This window comes from Mandrillus leucophaeus, unplaced genomic scaffold (genome assembly GCF_000951045.1).
Source record: "Mandrillus leucophaeus isolate KB7577 unplaced genomic scaffold, Mleu.le_1.0 Scaffold979, whole genome shotgun sequence".
Taxonomy (NCBI): Eukaryota; Metazoa; Chordata; class Mammalia; order Primates; family Cercopithecidae; genus Mandrillus; species Mandrillus leucophaeus.
Window position 1 is genome coordinate 21941 of NW_012110685.1, and position 16748 is coordinate 38688.

Below are 16748 nucleotides of genomic sequence, written 5' to 3' on the forward strand. Positions count from 1 at the left end.
ACTCCTTCTCCTCCTCCTTCTCCTTCCTCTCCTTCTTCCTCTCCTTCCTCCCTCCTCCTTCCTCCTCCTTCCTCCCTCCTCCTCCTCCTCCTCCTCCTTCTTCTTCTTCTTCCTCCATAGTTTTTATTTTTGAGTTAGAGACTTGGTCTGTCACCCAGGCTGAGTGCAGTAGTGTAATCTCGGCTCACTACAACCTCCACCTCCTGGATTCAAGTGATTCTCCTACTACAGAATCCTCGCTCCCGAGCAGCTGGGATTATAGGCACATGCCAGCACGCCTGGCGAATTTTTGTATTTGTAGTAGAGATGGGGTTTCACCGTGTTGGCCGGGCTGGTCTCAAACTCCTGGCCTCAAGTGATCCACCCACCTTGGCCTCCCAAAGTGCTGGGATTACAGTCATGAGCCACTGCACCTGGCCATGCTCGGCTTAGGTTTTCTGTCTGTTGAATAGTGATAAAATTGATCATGGAACTAGTAAAGCCTTTTCCTCAAAACTCAGGACTAAGCTAAAGGAGAGAGAACAACCTCACAAATAAAAGCCAAGTTATATTGAAGATATATATTTTTAAAAGGTTAGCTTTAGTATTCAGCAGAGAAATTTTAAAAAAACACACATAAACTAGAAGATGCTCACAAATATTGACCCAACCATGGGAGAAAAACTATTAAGTGACTCAAATTTCAATGTATAAGGGATGATCAATCAGGGAGTTATTTGTATTAAATTCAGAGGCAGATCATTCTCATTGCACTTCTCTCCATGGCCTCTCTAAGAAGCAAATTATAGTGCAAATCTGTTTTTTGATACACCAAACATTATGTACCAACTTACTCGGATTAATATTACAAAGTGTTGATGAAATTTTCTAGGCAGTGCTAAGAACTAAAACGATAGTTTTTTTCTTAAATAGGATGTGTTGATACTTGTTTTCATGGTGACTATTAGTTGCATATTTAATTTACAGAAATGGCGTGCTTTGGAAATTATTGCAATAGTTTGAGATATTGAGTATCTGCATGTCTCCCATGCCTCGACTTAAAAGAAAATTCATTGAGTGCCTACTATGTTCCAGGCGGCCTGCAAGGGGTCGCAGTGCAAGCCTACTACATTCCAGGCAGCCTGCAAGGGGTCGCAGTGTAAGCCTACTACATTCCAGGCGGCCTGCAAGGGGTCGCAGTGCAAGCCTACTACGTTCCAGGCGGCCTGCAAGGGGTCGCAGTGCAAAGGTAATTTTTAATTGTTACTAACATTATGAAATGAATGGTAGCTGAAACAGGCACATACCAAAAATAGCAATAAAAGGCAATATATGTTAGAAAAGAGGTTGGCGATTGCTAATATGAGGATGGAAAAGAACTAGACTGCAAATTCCAGGTGGGCAAAGACTGGGTTGCGTCTCTTTTTCTCTGTATCATCAAGCCCCTACCACAATGCCTGATACTTGGTATATGTTTAATAACTATTGGTAGAATGAGAGAAAGAATGGAACTACAAATGGAGTGAGAGTTGTTGGAGAAAGCTTCATGGAAGATATGACCTTTCAACTGGGTCTTGAAAAAAAAAGAAACAAGTAAAGTGGGAAAGAAACAGGAGGGCATTCCAAGTAGAGGCTTGAGCACATTAAGGAAAACTCTTGTCAAACATGTCGAATAAAAGGAAACAATGCACATTAAAATGCATATATTTAATGTGTTAAATCACATGCATACATGCACAGATAAAGGATATTTTTGTTATGTGTGTTTTATCCTTGTATATTTTATCCAAATATTGGGTATCCTATATGCACAAATTTAAAAATTCTGCAGCTGTGAAGCCATCTGCTCTAGAGGATCAGCCGTGGTCAAGCCCTGCCTTCCCTGTTATACCCTGATAACAGCATTTCCCATCACAATTGTCACTCATGTGTTCTATGTAAACCTCGTGCTTTTCAGGCCTCATGTTAATCAATAATATCAGTAGTCACTGTCAATAATTACCACAAAACCTTTGAGGAGATCAAAGCCCTGACTGAAATGTGATCTTTCCTTTCATTTGTCTTGCATCTGATAAAGCTTGGGGCTATTCCAAAGCTTGTTAGCAGTAAAGAGTCAAGAATAAGAGGCCAGTAAGATCGTCAGAATCATCTCGGGCAAGCAGATATATGCCAGCCATATGTTAAAAGCCTTTAGAGACAGGTTAAACAGTCTCTTCTAAATGCCTTTGTGTTATCCTATTTCATTTCAGCTTTATTCATCATATTCAACAGTGAGAGAATATGTCTTCATTATTTAATACCTTTGCACATAGCATGTTGCGAAATGGAGTAGTAATAAAGTCTAAATCAAGCTGTTTTTAAGCTGAGGTAGCTGCAGAAGGTTCCTAGAAGAATAGAAAGATAACAGTTTAGAGTTCACAAAGAAAGTGGCATGGTGGTTCTTTCTCTTTCTTTGATTTTTAAATATTATCAAACTCTATGAGTAGACATGTCTTGTGTTCTATATTTAGCCAAAAGGGTGGTTTCTCAAGAAATGTTATTTGCTGTCTACATAGATTCTATATCAGAGAAGGAGCAGGGTGGGGGTGAGGGTGGTGATCTAGCTGCTAGAAATTCAAGTGCTTCAAGGAGGTATGCTGTAGATATCTGTGTAAGCAAAAATATCCGCTGTAGCTCAGCTACCTGAAAGGAAGGATTACACCCTCTAGGATGCTCTTAAACAATCTAGTCAATTTATGGCATACCTATTTCAATGGGAAGCCAATTCCTGTGCTCCATTTTGCTATGCTTTTTCAACCAAAGGTCATTTTTACATACTTTGGGAAAGACAGATATGGTGCTTAGGAATTAAGAGTAAAGAAGAGAGTTTTCCCCAAGACTAGGAGCCCTCTTCAGTTTAGGTAACAAGTCTGCTAATCACAGAAGCAGATTACCCCTCCTCCTCCCCACCTCCTAGATCTGTTGTCTACAAACTGTTTCACATAAACACAACACAACCCTCAGCAGAGCACGTCCTTAGAGGTTTTTGCTCTAGTCCTCGGGGTCTAGCGGTGGGCGTATATGCAAACTCCTCTGTCTGTCATTTTCTCCCTTTCTGTGTTTCTTTCCTTACTGGCCCCAATAAAAAAATTAAGAGATGTTTTGTCTTCCTAGAATAAATGTTCAGAAACAAAGCTATAAGGCAGAACTCCAACTGGCAGTTTTTGTTAAACAAACAAACAAAAATAAAGAAAAAGAGGAAAAGAGGGAGACACATAAAAATAAAAATGTAGATAGGACAGACATATGTCTATTCAAAACCATCTGGCCTCTTAGGCATTTTTGCAACTGACGCTTTGTCCAAGCATAATAATGACAATAATAATAGTAGCCAAATTTTATTGATTATTTAACTCTGTGTCAGGCATTATCATAAGCACTTTACCTTTATTTTCTCATTCAGTCTGTACAAAGCCACTATGGACATGACATGATTATGTCATGTATGTGAAAATCCAGTCTCTGGGAGGTTGAATTGCTTGCTCACTGTCACACAGCCAAGTGGTTAAGTCTGCACAGTATCCAGATCTAACTGATTCCAAAGCTACTTCTTTTAACTAAAACAATGTATCACTTACTCATTGAAATTTGTAGCCAAATACAATAGAGGGTAAGTACCTGTTAGAAAAAGCTAGTTTGATTTACAACCAAATCAAATTTAGGCATATGCTGTCCATGGCTCTTAGCTGATCCAACCCTTGTCATCCCAGAGATAAGCAACATAAACACAGATTTGACATAGCCCAAGAAAGCAAGCCAATTAAAAACTTCTATGACCGATGCCTCTGCCACACCTTACTGATGCCCTGAGCTTTAACAGCTTAAGTGCTGGTGTTGATTTCCTCCAAGACCTTTAAACGTCATGGACGAAAATTGCTATTTTGTTCTGGATGCACAGGTCCTAATTCTGGGGCTCAGAGAGTTCTGTGGAGTCTGTGAAATCAGCACATGCCCCATCTCCCCCAAATGCCTTTACCTTTCCAGTACTGTAGTTGATTGTCTACAGGCAGCTCCCAGGGCTGAAATAGGTTTCAGATTCTTCAGAGTTTTCATTAATGGAAACTTGCAATTCAGCAAAAGGGAAAAAAAGAAAGTAAAAGTGTTGTGGTACAGACAGGTGTTGGAGAGGACCATCTGCTTGTTAATAACTTGCCCACAGATTTTCATGCCGCAGGACGGGGACACATTTATTATGTGATGCTGGGCCCATTCCATTCCACTATCATTTCTGTAGAAATATTATTACTTGCACAACGTGCTATATTTTTAAATTTACTTTTTAAAATCCTCCACTCCCTGGATCATGTTCTCAATATGCCTTTTCCCTACCTCCCCCACCTCCTCCTCCCCTTTCCTGATGTACCACCCTTTTCTCAGCTCTCTCACAAACTGCAGCACAGCCTCAGACAGCAGCCATCATCACCAGCAGAAACAGTCTCTCAGTTCACAGAGAGACAAAATTCACTGAGAGACAGAACTCTGATTACATACCTTGAAAATAATACTTTCCAATAGAGGTCAAAATGTAGCCCAACAACTCAATGATGATTTTTAAATTTTGATTTAATTTTGTATTACCCACATGCCTTGAAATAGAGCATATCTGCCTTGAACTTGGGGTTGGGAAATCTGAGTAGTAAGAAACATCATGTGTAATTCTGGCTCTGCTGTTAACTAGTAGTGTGGACTTAGGTTTTATGTATAAAATAAGTGCATTGGACTCAATTGATGGATTGATTCATTCATTCATGAAGATCAGACCGTTTGTTATTTTCCCCCAGACTTGACCAGCTTAGATTTTCATACCTGTTTTGGACACGGTGATATAATTGGACATTCATCCTTGGCCAACAGACTCTCTTGAGTTAAAACCAGCCCATCCTTTTGAAAACTTATGCTTTTTTCTCCCTGTACCTAGCTATGTGGTATGTATTGCATTGTGAAATGAATATGGTATTCAAAATTTGACCCAAAATTATTTTTGAATTAGAAATGTATAGATATAAAAATTATTACAAAAGGGTTGAATGTCAATGGTAATTTTAAAATTATAAAAGCATATATCTCAATATATTTTAAATATACACACATTATTACTCGATTATCTCATTGTTATAGCTGTTGCTATAGTCTTCTCAATCTTTTCTCATGCATATATTTTAAGAAATTTAGTGATTTATTGACAGCATCGGATAGCAGTATCTCCATATCTGCTCCAGGACTGGATGTTATTATTTAAATATTATTTAAGTATTAATATTATTTAAGTATTAAATGATATTTAAATAATATTTAAATATTTAAATTGTAATATCTAATTTAAATAATATTTAAAATATTATTCTTTAAAAATATTGTTGGCAAATCTGTAAGTGAAAAATGTCATTTCAATATTATTTAACAATATTATCTACTTCAGCACTTATGACCTTATGTATTTTCTTTTTAATGTGTCTTTTTGTCTCAAGGGTAAAGAATCTTCATCTCAGGTAGGTTGGCATTTACTCACAGCCCCTTTGGAGGTTGCTTTGTAGGCTTATAGATGGTGAAGCAGAACAAAATCATAGCTAAGAACACAGACAGATGGGGGCACACATCCCTGTTTTTCTCTTTATTATTTGTGTGGCATTAATCAAATTTGTTAATCTTTCTAAGCTTGCAGTGACATACAACTTTCTTCATTACTGTTATGATAAAATTGAATGAGACAATATGTTTACATACTTGGTGCACTCTTTAGCACCAGCAAATCCTCTTAAAATGATAATCATTATGATCATCATTTTTTCCTTTAATCCATTAAATAATTCTTTCTCCTAGAATTGATTTTTCATGGTTACAGGACGAGTATCACTAATTAATTAATTAGTTGTTGTAACCATTAATTGATTAATTTATTCTTTGCTCAACTAATCCTAGGAGTCATCTTTATTCTCTTACCCAAGCCACAGGTGGTTCTGTTAGCTGTACCTCTAAGCTTCATCTCAGTTCTCGCCATTTCTCTCCCATGTCTAGTGCTACAATGATCTCAATGATCTCTCTCCGGATCTACTCAGTCTGCTGGCTGGCCTCTTTTTCTCTGTAACTTTTTCTGCCCAGCTTCCACCTCCATCCGTTTTCAACACTGCAAGCAGACCTCTTCTTTAAATATGAACAAGGCTACATATTTTACTATTTCACAGTGAGATTCTCGAATGTGGTCTCACTGTGTTTGGAATACAGTGCAGACTCCTTGCCATGGTCTACAGGAAACTGAGTGAGGTGCCCCTGCCTACTTCCACCACTTCACCTTCTACTGCTCTCCTCCACAGCTGCCTCTCCCAGCCACACCGATATCCTTGCTGGTCCTTGAATTCGCCAAGCTGTTTCCCTCTGGGGGGCTGTTGAACTTGCTCTTCAGTCTGCCTGGAATGTTCTCCTCCCAGACCTTCACACAGGCTCCTGCCCAGTGCCATGTTTTCCTGCACGCCTGCCCTGACTTTCTTGCCCAGACTTCAGACACCTCATACTCCTTTATAGTCTTTTACTTTCTTAATTACCCCCATCACTGTCTAAAATTATTGTCATTTCTATTTATGTCTCCCAGTGCTTTTTTCCATTTCTCACTCTCCAGAACTCCATGCACATGCTCTCTCCTTGAAGAGAAAGGCAGTCTGTTCTATGGATTGCTGTTTGCCTGACACCTACAACAGAATGGAAAATCAGTAACTCTTAGGTGAATAAACAAGCAATTATTTTGGGGGCTTCACTACATTCCAGGCACAGAGAATTACTAGGTCTTAGACCAAGAGGTTGGTCATCAATCATTTGTGATTTGGGTGGGTCTTCCTTTGATCTTTGTACATTCTGGACCACTCCTTTCTTTGGGGAAACATACAATGAGTGCAGGTACCTATGTAACCAAGAATGAGCTCTGGTCTACAAACCCTGGCTGTGTTCAGAAAGCTTAAGCCAAGCATGTCCAGGAGGTCCTGCACTGCAGGTCTCTTGCTATAGGCATGCTCACTCACTGGAGGACCCAGTCACCCACCCAGCAAGGCAAACCACTAGTTTATATGCATCAGACAGCTCGACGTCTTGGCAAATCCTAGGCCTGGACAGTCACCAGTATTCCAGCAGTTGAGGTCCCCGGCCCTTTGCTGTCTCTCACATATTAAGGTAACTTGGATCCCTATATTCTCCATCTTTTTTCCAGATACCAGCCAGGTACCCTGGCTTATCCTAGGCTAGGTTATTAATTTTTCCCCACAGATCTCTTCCCCTATACACCCCTCCCTCAGGCCCCAAGGTACAGCAACGAACTGGTCCATCTCTCACAATGCCTCCACTTGCCCATGCGTGTGCCGATACGCCCACAAAAAATGCACACTTTGAAAGGTAGCTTGTGGCTCCCTAGACCTTTGGAAAATATTCCTCACTTAGACAAAGCGTAGAGAGAGGCTTCTGTCTCACTTTGACTTGATGAGTTGATATTGCTCCTCGTATAGCTTTCTATTTGGAAACAACTCTGTTTATATCACACACATTTTCTGTATTTCTACTGTCTCATTTTTTACTATTAAGGACACTTGCCTAGAAACAGAATCTGTGCTTTTTTCCCCCAGTGTTCATCTCCTCTCGCTGCCTGTTCTTCACCTGAGTACATCACGTTTGATTGCTACACTGCAAAGCTGGGCACAGCTTTATCCCCACTATATAGTATCAATCTGTTTACCCATCCATCTTTCTTCCTATCTTTATACACACACGAACACATAAATGTCTCTAGTGAAATGTGTATGTGCTAACGTTTCTCAGAGATGCAGGGACGGTGTTTCCTTTTATTTCTCCGATAAACCACAAAATAATACTGCACTGAGCATCGACGTAACATTTCATTTATTTTAAGTAATTAATCCTCATAGGTGCCTATGGAAACACAATCCTTACTCTTCCCATTTTAAAGATGAGGAGACTGAGACAGAGAGATGAACTCGCTTGCTCAAGGCGATGTGAAAATTTCTCAGCACAGTGGGGTATTAAAATTCAGAGTGACAAACTCCCTAATCCCGTGATTAGATCATCAGATCCTGGTGCCATGTATCCAACCTCTTAGAACTTGGAGAATCAGGTACTTAATATTGCTAAAGGAAATTGATGGAAAGGTCAAACATAAAAAGTACAAAGAGCAGTTCCTCTTTTACTCTACAAGTAATGAAGCAGATTTCTTAGTGTTTAATTTAAGAACCACTTGGTATATGAAATACATTTCTTGAGAGAGAGAGAAAATGGCTTCGTGTCTAGACTCCCAGTCTTTGGGATTAAGAGCACCTGCCTGGTTCAAGGATCTGCATTTCTCCAAAGTGCTCTCCTCACACCCGTCCCTGTCTGTGGCGCCATAATCATTTCCACAGCAACTCCAAAAGGGGCGATGATTGTAGCATCACATGTAGGAGATTATACAGCCTCAGGCTGGGGATAACTAACAGAAGGAGAGAGATTCTTATTGAACAACAATCTTGCTTTGTGCAAATTTGAGCAGGAGAGAAGAGGGAAGGGAGGAGAAATACAGACAATCTAAGATCTAGGGGAAATTGGTTTTAAATAGTTGTTTTTCAAAGGTTTCTGGAAGATATTGGTTCTTCTAGAGAATTATGGGAAGTGCTGAGATAATTACCTTAGCCTTATAAACTTAAAAAATATACATTTATTAAAAAGTGTGTTTAGTGTTCGGCAAGCTGTCAGATAAATTTGCAAGGAAACCAGAATCTCCAGGAGGAAAGGGCTCCCGGCAGGCAGAGCACACAAAGGGATGTTAATGTGTTGGACAGTGGCCCACATTGGGACGCTGGTCACCGCTTAACTGCTCTATTGTTTATGCTGGTGTCATGCATGTGTGCCATTTGTTTAATTCACGTAGAGGCATGGTTAAGAGCAGAGACTTTGGAGCCACGAAAACCTGCATTCCACTGAAGTGCCAAGTAAGCTTTCTAAGCTGTTTTACTTTATCTGTAAAACATGAATTTTACCTACCTCATGGGGATCTTGAGAATTTTAAATAAAACAGTCCATGTAAAGCATTCATAACATGGCCTTATAAACCACAGATGCTGAAAAATCATGATTTCTCTGGTTCTTGTTATTGATATTACCAACATGAAAGCTATGACTGATGATTAAACGATCTGCTTCAGATATCCATTTTCTTCATTTCCGTGAAATGAACACTGTACTGCACACTGTAGATGTGGTCTCGCACTACACACGTAGATGTGGTCTTGTACTACACACTGTAGATGTGGTCTTGTACTACACACTGTAGATGTGGTCTTGTACTACACACTGTGTAGATGTGGTCTTGTACTACACACTGTAGATGTGGTCTTGTACTACACACTGTAGATGTGGTCTTGTACTACATACTGTGTAGATGTGGTCTTGTACTACACACTGTGTAGATGTGGTCTTGTACTACACACTGTGTAGATGTGGTCTTGTACTACACACTGTGTAGATGTGGTCTTGTACTACACACTGTAGATGTGGTCTTGTACTACATACTGTGTAGATGTGGTCTTGTACTACACACTGTAGATGTGGTCTTGTACTACACACTGTAGATGTGGTCTTGGAGGAGGCACTTTGTTTTAGTCTTAGATTTGTTCATTCTTCCATTCATTTACCCATGTTCATTTTATTCAGAAAATATTTGAAGTAGGTTACAGAAAGACATAAAATAAATTTTAAATCCAAACCTCTTTATTATGCATATAATATATATCAAGAAATAAAATTTGAATTTTAAGAATATGAAGTTTATGTATTCAAATAAATGTTATAAAGCCCTGCAGAACTAATAAGATAGGAGTTCAGCTGTGAGTTTCCTGATTCCTGAGGCAAAGAGGGAAAGAAGGTCGTTAAAAGATGTACATTGCCCATAAATAGAAACACACCAATCTCACTCAGGTGAGGGTTCAGCAAACCAAGCCCAGCTGGCCAAACCCAGCCCACTGCCCGTGAGCCAAGGACAGTTTTACATTTTCAAGTGTTGTTTAAAAACATGAAGAAGAATAAGCTACAGAAACAGCATATGATGCTCAGACTGTACTATTTACTCTGTCTTGCCCTTAACAGAAAAAAGTTAACAACTTCCCAGCAAAAATATCTAAGGAAAATTTCTCCCCCGCAAAAGAGACTTCCTTTCAAATTCATCTTGCTCCATTTTTCTTCTTCTTAGCTATGCTCCAGTCACTCTGCCCATTCTCCTATTCTCTCCTCCTGGGTTAAGCTTACAAATGAGAAGTCCCTCTCCACTGTATCCTAGTGGCCTAGAACACCCAGACTTTGCCTGGTGCTTCAACTGGTCCTTCAAACCTGTACTTAAATGTTACCTCCTCAGAGAGCCTTCTCTGATCACCTAGTCCAAAATATGTTATCTTGTGTCTTGAATAGCAACATGTTACTTTCCAGTGTAGCAATTTTCAGAATCTGAAAGTTTCTATTCACTCACTCACTTGTTTGTTTGATGCTCCATGAGGACAGGGATCAAGATTCAGCTAATCTCAGCTAGATAATTCTAGTTCTTAGTATGTGGTACAAAATAAACAGTAAATAAACATTGGTTGAATGAAAAAATAACAATAGAAATGTTCAATGGGCTACTTTATATATATATATGTGTGTGTGTATATGTGTGTGTGTGTGTGTGTGTGTGTGTGTGTATAGATATAGATATATAGAGCATCCACATGGAAACTGCAGGCAAATACCGAAGTGTTCTTTATTAAGGTGGTGTTGGGTGAGGGTTTAAAAAGTGTAGAGGAGGTTGGGAGTTTTGGTGTAAAACAATGGTTTCTATGCATTTTTGTCTGGTTGATTCTAAAATCTATGATACTCAGACTATTAGATGGATTGCATATTCTTCAGACTATCTTTGTACCCAATTTTCATAACTGATGGAGGTTATATTCACTTTCAAGGATCCACAGACATTATTTATTGTGTCTGAAATGCAAACCAAGATAGGCTATATCGTGCTGATAAACAATCCCAGAATTATGGAGACTCAACAAAATGAAGGTTTATTTCTCAGTGTTGCATTGTAGTTATATGCAAGTTTGGGCAGATTATGTTAGATTGCATTGCTTGGAAACAGAATCTGAGATAGAGTTGCTTGCAGAGAGTCTATTGGGAAGTACTTCTGGGAGACACATCTGTACAGAAGTGAAGAAGGCAGAACTGGACAGAGAGGGAAGCTGACCCAGAACCTGGCTACAAGCGAAGCTGTGGCCAATCCCTGGTGAGACGTTCATTTTCCTCAACCAGTTAGACATTGGCCATGGATTCTCTCCTGAATGGACCCAGCCTTACACATGAAAGTCCTACGTGCAAAAGCCATTCCCATACAGAAATTCAGTTCTGAGTTACTGTCAGTGGGTATTCCTGGCAGCCAAGGGACAGTACATTATCCCTAAAGAAGGGGCTGGAGCAGAGCTGCTCACATCTGCTTGCTTCTTAGAGGAATTTCAGTCATCTAGGAACAGCTGTTAAAAGTTTTGGAATGGTCTTGTTTCCTGGGTTAGAGGGATGGACTGTGGAATCCATTGCTGTAGCAATACAAGGCTGTGATTGATCATTTTTATTTTCTTCCACTAACACCTGTTCTAGACTCTCCCCATCTCATCCAGCATCTCTGCTGGTCTAGACACTTGGCCTTGTGGGTCGACCAAGAACCTCATTTCTGTGGGGTCTGAAGCCTAGTTTCTATGATCTGTTCAGGATGTGGGTACTGTATTTGTCCATTTACTATTAAAACTGGACATGCAACATCAAAAGTTGCCCAGGGAACCACCAGATCCCAGACATAGTCCTACCTGATGCCCCGATGATGTGAAAGTACCAGGATCAGAATCCTGGTGATCATAATCAATTGTCACTATCAATGTGGTGACTTCTTTTCTGATTTTCTGATCTCATGGCATGAGGAGCTTTAAGTGACCTGGTGGCAACTATAATGTAAAGTACGGTGGGACTCGTTTTGTATCTCCAAAAGGAGGCCCTGCACCTCTGGGAACCATAACCTCTACACCCATATCCTGAAGTTATAAGAACAGGAAGAGCAGATTTCCCCAGTGAATCACTGGGGTAAATGGTAATCAGGGTTTTGCTCCTACTTCCACCCTCTGGTTTCTGTACTGATGCATTTCACCTCTTGAGAAACCAGCCCCATAAAACAGAATTCTCACAGGGTGCTGCCCCCAAGTTGACACCTCAGCTGCAATTTGAAGAAGCCACTCACAATTCCATGAGGGGAGGAGCTTTAGAAAAGCTTAGAATGTGGTAGAATCATAGAATTCTCATGGCCCTATGTTCATGGCTGTGCCCCCGTAGTTGTAAAATGCATGCTCCAGCTCAAGGCAATATTGTGAAGGATGCCCTATCACTGAAGAACATACTCAGGCTCACCCATGAATAGAGCAAGTCCTTTGTCCTCCAACACCTGGTCACATCCTCAGCTTCACTGGTGTGGGCTGAGGGAGAGGCACATTTGCAGTCGTGATGGACAGCTTGTACATGTGCCAACTGATTGTGCAGCCTCCTGTGTCCGCGGACCACGGCTTTGCTTAATCCACTGATGGTTTGCTATTGGGCTGCCCAGTCTTATGACCTGATGTGTCTGAAGAATCCAGACCATGACGGACAGCTCTGATTACACGGTCATTTGATGTCTTGTAAGCAGATAGTTTGTCTCTTCCCGAACCACCTAATATTATTGATGTTGCTTTGTGAATGATGTATAGCTCTCTGTCGGAGATGTGATGTCCTTTTCCAAACCCCTCAAAGTCTTTGTGGAGATTCTTCTCTTAGTGCTTGCTATAAGCTTCACTCTGTGTCTTTTCCCCATGCTAGTTAACTCCAGTATCATTGAGTCTGTTGGTCATTTGGCCTATGCATCAGGAATGCTTGCACTGTAGCCCGGACTGGCTGCAGAGCAGCTTTCTATTCTGGATCTCAGTCAACAAAGGCTCCCAACTTCTATGTCACCCAGTAAACAAATCATATTAGTATGCCCGAATGCATAATATTCTGCCTCCAGAGCCTGCAGAGGGCTCCCAAGCCTTGTGCTTCTTTATTAGTGATGGGAAGCATGAAATGCAATAATTTGTTCTTTATTTTTGAGAGGCTGTCTTAGAATGTTGTAGACTACTGAATCCCCAAAAATTTCATGGTATTGTACACCTCTGAGTCTTTGCAGGGTTCATTCCTTCTCTGTGGAGTAAATACATCTTATCAGAGCCTCCAATGTACTTGCTACTCCTTGCTCATCTGTTCTATTTAGCACAGTGTCATCAATATAGTAGATTAATGTCATATTCTACCAAGTGTCCAGGCAGTCTGTGTCCCTTTGGAATATGTCAGAAAGCTGGAGAGTTGTCATAGCCCTGGGACGAATCATAAATGCACATTATTGTTCATCCCAGGAGTATACAAAATGCTTCTGATTTTCCCTTCTGATAGAAAAGGAAAAGGATGCATTCAGTATATCACTGACCACATAACAAGCCCCACAGTCTGTTTTAATCTGCTCTGGCAGAGATACCGCATCTGGCACAGCAGGTGGAATGAGAGTTACTACTTGGTTAAGTTTGTGACAGTCCACTGTAATCACCCATGACCTATCTGACTTGTGTAGGAGAAAGAAAAATTTCAGAGGTGCATGGGGATATAACAAGGAAATATCACATTTCTTTAAGTCTCAGGAATAGAGAATTTCAGATGCAGTTTCATTTTTTTTTTTTTTAATTGCTGGTTTGGTTAGGGATGGAGTACATGTACAAAGATTTCCACTTGGCCTTCCCCACTATGGTAGCTGTTAATAAGCAAATGAAAAAATGTGGGGGCAGTGTTCGTCCTATTGTACATTTGGAAACTGAGATGTTCCTCCTGTGGGATCCTCCTGTGGGTCTGTGGACTCAGCGTCCCCACCCTCGCAAGGTATGGGAAAGGAAGCCATCTGTCTCCCCTACACCTCCCTTCAGAAAGCAGGTGTGATGATACTTTGAATCCTCTGTAACAATGTCAATTCAGATTCTACATCCAACAACTTACCCCTTTCCAAATGTGTGGATGTTTGAGAAAATGGTTTTCAGTCCCTTTAGGAAGGAATGAAGGAATTTCTATTGAATATCTTGGCCAACTCTCTTTCCTGCAATTGATTCTGAGTCTTAAAACTATTTAAGATCCAGAAACTGGACAAGAGATAGTAAGTTTTGATTGTGGTAACTATCCTCAGACTCCTGATAACCTGTCCCTGATTTCTTTAGATTGTACAAATTAAGAAGAACTCATCTCTCTTGACTCTAAGTACATCATGTTTTCGTCCCGTAAGTCTTGAAAAATTTGACCCATCCTTAGTGACACTTAAATATTGTCACTCATTGTGACAATTGCCCCATCTTGATTTTGATGACTTATCACGGTGTTAAACAAAATTATCAGGGCTATTGTTTTGGACTGAGCTTATGCACTAGGCCATGACAGGCCAGACAAAGCCAAAATGGAGTCATTCATGCTAAATGTCAAGTAATCAAACTGAAATGTTAAGGAAGCAGATAAATCCCAAAAGAGACCAGTTTTTTTTCTTTTTTTTTTCTTCTGAAAACAAGAAATTCTAACATAAGGAAGTCCCTCTTCTCTAACCTTTCCAAAAAGTAACCTTAAGTAACCAAATATTAACCTATCAGTATTTGTTTTGTTCTGCTGTCTATTTCCTTGCTCCCATCTTACAAAACCCTCTGTTCTGCTACTTCCCAGTAGAGTTTGAGACCAAATAGTCCATTTATGAATGAGACAGAGTGACATCAATGCCTAAAGTTTTGGCCAGCCTCTCAAAATTGAGAGGTTGACCAAAAGTGGAGAATTGTTAAATTAAATTTAACCCAAAGCTGCCTCCTTACATAATTTAGGATTGACCTAAAGATGTCTCCATACACAGTGAACCATAAGTCAACTGGATGTGTAGACAGACTGTAACCTACTCTCATAACAAGTCAGCCAATCACAGCCTATGAAGGCTGGGCCAGTCATAGGCAGCCAGCTGTTCAAATAAGGCAAACACTTAGGTGTCACCAGTCCAGCTGCTTCCATACCTCACTTTAGTTTTCTGTATGCCACTTTCTGTTTTCTGTCGATAAATGTTATCTAACCATGTGACAGGCACAGAGGCACGCTGAACTTATTTTGGCTCTGGGGGCTTGCCAATTTGCAAGTCATTCTTTGCCCAGTTAAATTCTGTTAGATTTAATTTGTCTGAAGTTTTTATTTTACAACTGTTACCTGGCCTGTATTATTTGAGAATCCTATAATCTATTAACTATTATTTTGGAATCTGATCATCCTCACTCTTCTCAGGGAGCCCAGTTCTGTAACCACATTACACGCAGTTGTCTCTGTCTACAGAGAGCAGTACACACATAAACAGAATCCAGCTAACTAGCTAGCTCTGTAGATTAATGCATTATTATGCTTTATGAAATTAAAATCATATTTTATTTTTAATAAAAGTATTAATGCATTGATCACTTAAATTTATCAAAGAAAAAAGAAATTTAAGTGCAAATAAAGGAATAATTGACCTTCAAATAAACATATTAGGTCTTAAAATATCCCTCTACTGTTAAGAGATTGTGAAAATCATTAATAGATTGGCTTTCCTGTATCTAGGTCTCCTTTTTAATAAAAAAATGCTTTAAATTTAAGTAGCATCAATTGATTGACTTCAGTGAAGATGACGACACTATTATATTTGCATTTTACCCTATCTTTGCTCCTACCTCTACTTGATATCTGTTAATTTTATGTGTATATATTCAGGTATATAAACTCCTTATTTTGTTCTTTAGCCACAAGTTCCCATAATTTTTTAAATGGCCCTTACTTAACCATCTGTGTTTTTTTTTTTAAATCTTGTCTTCTATATTGTCAAGTTACTTATTTTGATTTTTGAATTAATACACTAAATTTTGTAATTATGTAGGGTTTTATTCTTAGATGCTGCATTTCCTAAGTTCTTTCTTGTTTGGAAACGCTTACACAATACTGTACTGGTGAACTATAAAAAAAAATCAGCCTATGGGCTGGGCACGGTGGCTCATGCCTGTAATCCCAGCACTTTGGGAGGCTGAGGTGGGCGGATCACCTGAGGTCTAGAGTTTGAGACCAGCCTCATCAACATGGGGAAACCCCGTCTCTACTAAAAATACAAAAATTAGCTAGGCGTGGTGGTGCGTGCCTGTAATCCCAGCTACTCGGGAGGCTGGGGCAAGAAAATCTCTTGAACCCGGGAGGAGGAGGTTGCAGTGAGCTGAGATCACACCATTGCACTCCAGCCTGGGCAACAAGAGCAAAACTCTGTTTCAATAAATAAATAAATAATCAGCCTATGGCTGGGCTCAGTGACTCATAACTGTAATCCCAGCACTTTGAGAAGCGAAGGTGAAAGGATTGATTGAGTCAGGAGTTTAAGACTGTGTTGCATAAGCAACAAAGCAAGACCCACAATTCCATAAAAAATAAAAAATTATCCTGGCACAGTGGCACGTGCCTGTAGTCCCAGTTTCTCAGGAGGCTGAGACGAGAGGATCACTTGTACTCAAAAGTTCGAGGCTGCAATAAGCCGTGATCACACCACTGCACTCCAGTCTGGGCAACAGAGTAAGGCCTCATGTCAAACAAACAAACAAACAAACAAA

General features: G+C 39.9%; 1 protein-coding gene across 1 annotated transcript in view; it reads left to right on the forward strand.

Moving 5' to 3' along the window:
* The window catches only part of LOC105532641 (opioid-binding protein/cell adhesion molecule-like), a 219360-nt gene that overhangs the window by 11317 nt on the left and 191295 nt on the right, over positions 1–16748 (forward strand). The window contains exon 2 of the mRNA XM_011970826.1: positions 1075–1228. Coding sequence (XP_011826216.1) covers positions 1075–1228 — 154 coding nt within the window. The remainder of the gene's footprint in view (positions 1–1074; positions 1229–16748) is intronic.